Source organism: Echinops telfairi, unplaced genomic scaffold (assembly GCF_000313985.2).
Source record: "Echinops telfairi isolate 266 unplaced genomic scaffold, ASM31398v2 ScPeMD7_7457;HRSCAF=8495, whole genome shotgun sequence".
NCBI lineage: Eukaryota > Metazoa > Chordata > Mammalia > Afrosoricida > Tenrecidae > Echinops > Echinops telfairi.
The window spans coordinates 42187663-42196174 of NW_022111357.1; the positions used below are offsets into that span (position 1 = coordinate 42187663).

The following is an 8512-nucleotide window of genomic DNA, read 5'->3' on the forward strand; positions in this document are numbered from 1 at the left end:
CAGCATGGGCTTTGCCTCTTTGGGCTTGGTGGTGAGGTCGAAGGGGCGCTCAGTGCTGGGGCCCCCGGCCTTGAGGGCGTCCCGGGGTGACTTGGGCTCGGCCTTGACCAGCAGGTTGTGGGCGAGGGTGCGGTCCGTGAAGGGGTACAGGGAGTGGGGGAAGTTGGGCAGGAACTGGAACGGGAACATGGAGTGATAAGGTAGGGAGCCCAGCTTCTTCTCCTGCATGCCCATGAAGCCCGGCCCAAAGTACTTCTCGGCGATGGAGGCAATGGCCTTGATGGAGTCGCCCGCGGCGCCCGATGCGCTCAGCAGCTGCTCCTCGGGTGGCGGGAAGCAGGCGTGCTGGGAGTAGAATACAGGCACCTCACCCACGCCGTGCGGGGCCCCCGGGGGCGCGGGGCCGCCCCCGAACTCGGGCTTGCCCTCGGCCGGCTTGCTCTTGTCTTTGGCCCTGTCTCGGTCGCTGTCCACGTCGCTGTCCAGGTCCGAGCCAGTCCCCGTGGTGGTGTCCAGGTCTGTGCCCGTGGTGGTGTTGATGTCCTCAAAGTCACTGCCGTCGGACACGTCGCTGTGCCTGGCCTTCAGCTTCTCCACGTACGCCTCCTCCAGGACGCCCTCAAACTTCTCGTCCACCCCCGGGGCCACCACGGTGCCCTGGCCACTGTTGCCGACAGCAGCGACCAGGGGCAGCGCGGGGTTCCCCAGGGGGCTGGGTAGCTTGGCGTCCTGGGTGTGGTTGAGTGGGCTCTTGAGCAGGGGCGTGGGAGGTAGCAAAGGTGGCCGGGGGTACAAGGACGGCGGGAAGATGCCGGGGAAGCCAGGTGCGAGCGCAGGAAAGGCCGGGGGTGCCGCTGAGAAGGGCAGCCCGCCGGGGTGCGGCCGGGAGGGGAAGTACTCGCTGAAGCCCAGGCTGGTGTGGTTGAGGGTGGGAGTGGGCTTCGCCTTGTCCAGCATGGGGCTGGGGGTGAGGGGCAGGCCGGACGCAAAGATGCTGCCGGGCACGTAATGGTTCTTGCCCTCGCAGAAGCGCCGGTGCTTGTTGAGGGAGGAGGTAGTACTGAACATCTGCCCGCAGTCCTTGCACTTGATCTGTGTGCGGCAGTCAGCATGCATGCGCTTGTGCCGGCACAGGTTGGAGAACTGCGTGTAGGACTTGTGGCAGACCTCACCTAAAACATCAGCAGAAAGCAACAACAAACACGATATGAAATTACCAGGAAAGCCTAGGGGTGTGTGTGTGTGTGTGTGTGTGTTTGTGGCGGCATACTGTGGATGTGCATACGTGTGCATGGTGTGTGCACGTGCACGTGTGCAAGTGTGTAATGCATGCACGTGCATGAGTGTGCACCGCGTACATGTGTGTGTGAGTTGTGCATGTGTGGGCATGCATGCATATACATGAGTGGGCATGCATGTACGTGTGTACGTGCAGTTGCATCATGCATGCACATAAATCCACGAAAGGTGTATGCCCACGTGTGCATGCACACATGAGTATGCCTAGGTGTGGGTACACAGATGCGTGTGTGTGTGTGTGTGTAGGCTCAGGTGTGAGGGCCCTACATGCCTCTGTGTGTGTGTAGGCGCAGGTGTGAGGGCCCTGCATCCCTCTGTGTGTGTGTGTGTGTGTGTGTGTGTGTGTGTGTGCACATGTGTGCCTCTTTCCCTGGGGCTGCCCTTGGTGGAGCAGCACAGACTGACTCTGGGGTGACTGTCTCTCTGACCATCGAGTAGATGGGAGACAGGGCCTGGGGGGGGGGTCCCAGCAGGATTACCAAGCACCCTCTTTCTGCCTTTCCCTCAGCAACATGGGGTGCCCAGGACAGATGGCTCAATTCTGCTGGATAAAGGGCCTCTCACTGAAGGGTAGGGCTGTGGGGGGCTGTGCCCTACTCCCCAGGGGGCTTCTAAGCGGGGTGGGGGAAGCACTCCTAAGGTCTTTCAAGATAGCAAACCCTTCCCTCGAGTGCAGGCTCCACAGCTGGATGCAGTCTACTGGAGGCCTCTTACCCCAGGACGCCCCCTACATCCATCTCCCGTCAGTCACAGCTGCTCCAGTGTGTGTGTGTGTGTGTGTGTGTGTGGGACCTTCACCTCCCGCCTAGGTCTGCTGCTGCCAGAGGTTCCAGACAGCCCTTCCTTCTTTGCCCCAGGCCTGTGAGCTCTGTGCCACATGAGGGCGGCCTCAGGAGGGCACCGGACAGTGAACACTCCCGGGGTCCTTAGGAGGTCCTGGCTCTGGGAAGTAGAGAGGACACACAGCACACGTACTGCACACACATAGTGCATGCATGCACAAACAGTACACACACAACGCACACACAATACATGCACACACCACACACTCAGCACACACACACTGTGTACACATGCACACAGGACACACACCGCACAAAAAATACATGCATGCACACACAACACACACAATGCATACATGTATACACAGCACATGCACAATACACCCATAATGCACACATGAACATAGTACACGCACAACACAAACACAATACATGCATGCCCATACAGTACACTCACAAGACATCTACAATGCAGGCATACACAAAGTACATGTACAATATATGCATCCCCATATAGTACACACAACACACAAAACACACACATGCACACAGTGCACACATGTACAACACACACAATGCATGCACGAACACACAGCACATGCACAATACACCCCCAATGCAGGTATACACACAGTAGGCACACAACACAAACATAATACATGCATGCACCCAGAGCACATTCACAACACACACAATGCATGTATACACACAGTACACACACCACTCAAACACAATGCATGTATGCATGCACAGTACATGCATAACACACACAATACATACATGCACACAGCACACGCACACACAGCACATGCATAACACACAGTGCATGCACATACACATAGCACATGCACAATACACCCATAATGCAGGCATACACACAATAGGCACACTACACAAACATAATACATGCATACACCCACAGCACATTCACAACACACACAATGCATGAATGCATACACACACAATACATACACTGCACGTGCACACACTGCACACATGCACTCAGCACACACACAGAGTACACACACAACACATATAAAATGTCTGAATGCACACATAGTTCACATCCAATACATACTCAACAATATTCACAAAGACACTCTTACGCTGGTGCATGCATCCACTATGCACACAGAACACACACACACACACACAAAATGCATGCATGCACAGACAGGTACACACAACATATACTCAACAATACTTCCTACATACACAGCCACTCCTACACTGGGGCATGTATCCACCAGGCACACAACACACACACAATGCACACACACATGCACATACATAAACTTGTCCACGAGGCACACACAATGCACACACAACACACACATGCACATAACACATATACATATACATCTGGATACACATGTGCAGGAGCACACACAACAGCATCTCGATAATACCCACACAGACACACAGGCACACATGTGTACATAAAACTCAACCACTCACACATATCCACACACAACGGCCCCCCCCTCCCCAGTGTCTCACACTCACATGAGCACATGCATGCACACCCACCCTCTCTAACACATGAACGCACAGTGTGTGCATGTCTCTCTCTGCAGGGCAATTTGCCTCCTAAACGCAGCCCCAGTGGAAACAATGATTCCAGCATGTCCCGTGCTCTCTGCAGTGCTCGGCCGGCCGATGTCACGCTAGGCTGGCTGGGAGCCTTTTCTCTGCGATTACCATGCTCTCTAATCACAATATCTATTTATATTAGCCGCTCGGCCTTCCTGGCTGTCTGGCATGGCGGGAAGTTTTCAAGGCTGAGGGGAGAAGAACTTTGCCTCATTTAATCAAATCTGCCCTTTTTGGGCGGCTGCTAACAGTGAGGGCCGCTCCGCAGGGATAGTCTATAAATACCTTGGCCATGGGCTTGAGGCAGGGGAGCGTGGCTGCGGCTAACTCAAGGGCCCTGGCTGAGCCCTGGCCATCCCAGACCCGGCCAGCAGTGCCACAGCTCCTGAGCTCAGAGCTGGCTATCTGCTCTGGGTCCCTTCAGGGCCCACAATCTTCTCACACTCCATCCTAAGATGGCCTCAGGGACACTGGGCTCGCCAGAGGAGGAGTGGAACCCTGGAAGCTGGGGAGGCCTGCCAGGGCAGAAGGAGGCCCAGTCTGAGGTGGGGCCCACTCCTGGTCAGCAGTCTCCGCTCTTTATAGTGGATGTACAGACACATGCCGACACAGACAAACACCCCAACGCTCACACGCACTCACAACACATCCACACACATGCATCTACACAGTCACAGGGGTGAGGGACCATGGGCACCTGTGAAGACTGCAGTGTGGTGTGGGGGGCTCCCGATGTCTGCCTGCTGCCTGTTCAGGCCTGCTCCCTGCCCGAGCCCACAGTGCCTGGGAGACGCAGGGTCTACGCCACATGTCTAAGCTAGTTTATAAAATCTGCATTGCCCTGAACAAGGCTCGCAGAGGCACACAGCCCATGTTGGGGTTTCCTCATCAACGTCACCCCTTGACAAAGAGCCGACACCCAGAAGTGAACATGAAACCCAGTCTAGGACACTGGCACTGGCAGGTCCCAGGCCCAGGTGTCCCAGTCCTCCCTCAGCCCGCCAGGGTTTCCTGAGCTGCTCTGTGGAGCCTGTGGGGGCGCTGTGGCTCCTGGGCTTACATCAGGAGGAGGATCCTCCCAAAGGCTCGTTTTCATGCCCAGAAAGCCAACAGCCGTTAAGCCTGTGGACCATTTTCTGGACTCAAAGCTGGCATTGAACCTGAGGGCTATGACCTACGGCACCGATGGATGCTCCTCCCACGCTGGGCATGTTGGGAGGCTGCCACTGTCCTTCCTGGAACAGCCTGCTGAGAGGACCCCTATCCAGTGCCCGAGATGACGACAGTGGCAGGCCAGTGAGTCGGTGTCCAGTCCCCCATCTGGAGGATCCAGTGGGTTGGTGTCAGAGTCCTGAGCACCCATATCGGCAAGACCCCCTGCCCCTAGCTCCAAGATCACCTCCCGCAGCCAGCTCTTCCCATGGATGTCACTGGTCCAGGGGCTGAGCACACCCCAGGGCAGGAGCACAGCCCTTGAGCTAGCTCTCCGATCTGCACGGTGACCCCAGGGCCTGGCTGATGGGTGACCTGATGCCTCGGTTTCCCTCTCTGTCAGCTGGAGGGGCTACTGGCCCCCATGCCACGGTGGGTTTGGTAAGGGTGCCGTGTGAAGAGGCATGGGGATGCTGGGTCAGCACAGTGCATCCATGACAGGGAGACGTGGTGCTGGTGTGGCAGACAGGGACCATCAGCAGCTTCCAGGCTCCCCGAGAGGCAGGCCCAGGCCCCAGCACGGGCTTTCCACACCCCGGCACCTTCTTGCTCAAGCCCCAAGCACTCCTGCCCTTGGTTTGCAGCGCCCCATCTTGAACCCATCCTCAGACACCCCATGGTACCCACTCTGTGCTTCCTTCCAGTCCCCTGAGCTCCTTAACCCCACACCCCTGTTCCTAGGGCCCTTGAACAACCACCACCAACTCCCTGAACTCTCTAAGCCGGCACCACTGTGCCCTGAGCTCCTCCATCTGGTCCCACACCTCTGTTCCCTGAAGCATCCTTTTACCCAAAGCCCCTGCCCCCTGAGCCTGCTGAACACCCCCTCTCCCCCCACCCAAGGGAGGGACACCTTTATTTACCGAGGCCCCACTGTGGGGCTGAGCACTGAGCACTCAGGGAGCCTCGGCTGCAGCAGGCATTGAGGGTGGCCCTGGAATCCAGGGGTGCGGGGTGGGGGGTGGGGGAAGGCACAGGGGCTGTGGACACTGGGCCCACATGCCTGCTAGCTGCTTCCTGCCACTGCAGAATGAAGCCAAGGGCCAGGCACACGGAAGGGAAAACCAGGGGGTGGCACTCCGTCAGAGCAGGGCCGACGGGGCTGAGGGAGCAGGCCGGCGGGGACGACTTACATATGAAGGGCTTGACGGTGCTGTGGATGTGTTTGTGCTGCTTGAGGCCTGAGGACGTGGCGAAGGTCTTCCCGCAGTCAGGGCAGGCGTGCGCCCGTGCGCCCACGTGCTGCGAGCGGATGTGTCGCTGCAGGTTGCTAGGGTCCGTGAACACCTGGGGAGACAGGTGCCATCAGACACAACCATCCCCCCACCTCCCACCTGTGCCAAGCCTGCTGGGACAGACAGGCCCTGCTGTGACCCCTGAGCATCCTCTGCTCCTGAAGGATGCTGGCCGGGGCTGCAGCCTACGCAGTCATGTCCTGTAGGCTTCCATGGGCTGGTTTTGCAGAAACAGCCAAGGCTTTCTCCCTAGGCTTCCCCGGCACAGAACACAAGTCCCCACGGACCCCCCGGTGGGAGCCCCACATCAGATGCACCGGCTGAGAATGGCACTGGTTTCTCTTCTCAAACCCCCTGCTGTCTGACTCGCAGCGACCCGATAGGACGAGGTGGAAGATCCCCGTGACTTTCTTAGACTCGAACTCATCATGGGAGTAGAAAGCCTGGCCTTTCTCCCATGGAGTTCCCAACTTCTGACCCTGGGGTTTGTAGCCCACCGCATCGCCACCATGCCCCAGGGCCCCCAGGGCCCCCAGGGTGAGACTGTGACCACTGATCCCGACTGCCCCTTCTGAGTGAGTGCCGAGAAAGCACTGATGGTAGGGTGGCCCGAGACAGGCAATGCAACCAACAAGCCATGGAGCTGAGGGCTTGGGCTGTGAGGCTGGGGCCCGGTCCCTGTCTCAGTCCTGTGTCACAGGATGCTCTCTGAGGTGCCCTTTCCTCTCCAGCAAATAAAGATCCTGATGGCCTTCGTGGCCGCTGAAGCCATGCTGACCTACCTCAGGGCGGACAGAGGGTGACAGGGCCCCTGGCCCGTCTGCAGCCTGGAGGCCAGGTGTGTGCGTGAGCGGGATAAGCATGCAGGCCCACTTACCTGCACCCGAGGCCACGCAGGTGTGTGAATTAGGCAGGTGTGTATGTTCACCCGCCTGTGCCCAGGGCCCCATGCATGAACGATGTGTGTGGGTGGGAAGGGGGCGGGCGCACACACTCACCCATCTGTGCCCAAGGCTCCACGTGGGCAGGGCAGGCGGGCGCGCTGGCCTGTCTGGCCCTGAGCATGGGCGTGCGCGCACACATTCTTACCTTCACGCAGTTTTCACATTCGAAGCGCTTCCCGCTGTCATGGGACATCTGGTGGCGGATGAGGTTGGACTTCCAGTTGAAGGCCTTGGGACACTGGTCACACTTGTACTCCCGCTCCTCCGTGTGGACGATCATGTGCTGCTCCAAGCTGCACAAGGCGTGGGGGTCACCGTGGGCCGCTCTTCTCAGCGACCCACCCGTGGGGCTCCCACCACTCCTTGCTGGGGACCAGAGCAGGCCTGCCATTGCCTGGCCCCTCCTCTCTGGACAGGGCGCTGAGGGGTGGGGGTGGGGGGGCCAGGAAGTGGTGCCAAGATTGAGCCCGGGTCAGAGGTCAGGCCATCCCAGGCAGCCAGGGACCACCCCCACCCCAGGCTAAGCTTGGGCTTCCAGAAAGAGGGGCACAGAAGCTTCAGTCACCCACAGGAGAGCCAGGACACCCCTCTGCCGTCTGGGAGGGGTGCACTCCTGCTGAACCACCCCCACTCTGTCACACCCATGGGAGGAGTCGGGGAAATGAAGGCGGGTTTGTACTGAGCCTTCGTGGGGTCAGGAGCTCTGGCTGCTCAGGGGCGCCCTCTGCAGTTGAGCAGCGGCCGTGAAACCCTCCCAGGGGTCGGCCGCACCTCCTCTTGGCCCAGGTATGACCGTTAATCTTCATGAGCCACGGAGAACTGCATCCCGGCCTGTTAATTACGGGCCCAGCCATCCATTAAGCACCGAGGCATGGGAGTTCTTTACCATCAGGAGATTGTATCTTTTCCCTGTTGTTAATTGTGATTTATGTGTTTATTTAAAGAAAACACGGACCCTCTTGAGCCGCGCTCCCTGCGAAGGCCTCGGGTGGGATTTGCTCACACACCGCTTGTGGCCACCATCTGCCGGGGAGGGGTCCAGCCTCCGGGAGATGCCCGGCGCGGCCAGCACAGGTTCCAAAGGAGCACGTGGCGGGTTCCAGGCTGCATGGCCTTCTGCCCGATGCTGCCAAGCTGTCTGGGGAGTTTCCTGGAGAGGGTGTCCTCCTGGGCTTCAGAGCACTGGACTGAGTGACCCAGCTTCTCCTTGTCCCCTGGAGCCTCTTCCCAGGGGACACCCCCCGCCTCCCCAGCCCTACACCCTTCCTGTGCTATCAGGACTTCACACGCCACCAGTAGAGGTAAGGACCAGCCGGCACCTTGGGGATGAGGGGCCAGTGGTGTCCCTGTGCTCCCCGCTATTTGAGAAGCCCCATCACTGGGCGGTGGGGGTGGGATGACACACACACATGCCACAGCAGTGGGCATGTTCCAGACATGACCAGGA

At 58.7% G+C, this 8512-nt stretch overlaps 1 protein-coding gene across 1 annotated transcript in view; it reads right to left on the reverse strand.

Moving 5' to 3' along the window:
• The window catches only part of PRDM16 (PR/SET domain 16), a 272199-nt gene that overhangs the window by 22015 nt on the left and 241672 nt on the right, over window positions 1-8512 (reverse strand). The window contains exons 7-9 of the mRNA XM_045299221.1: window positions 7211-7358; window positions 6020-6173; window positions 16-1172 (exon numbers count right to left, since the gene is read on the reverse strand). Of these exons, the coding sequence (XP_045155156.1) occupies window positions 16-1172; window positions 6020-6173; window positions 7211-7358 (1459 nt within the window). The remainder of the gene's footprint in view (window positions 1-15; window positions 1173-6019; window positions 6174-7210; window positions 7359-8512) is intronic.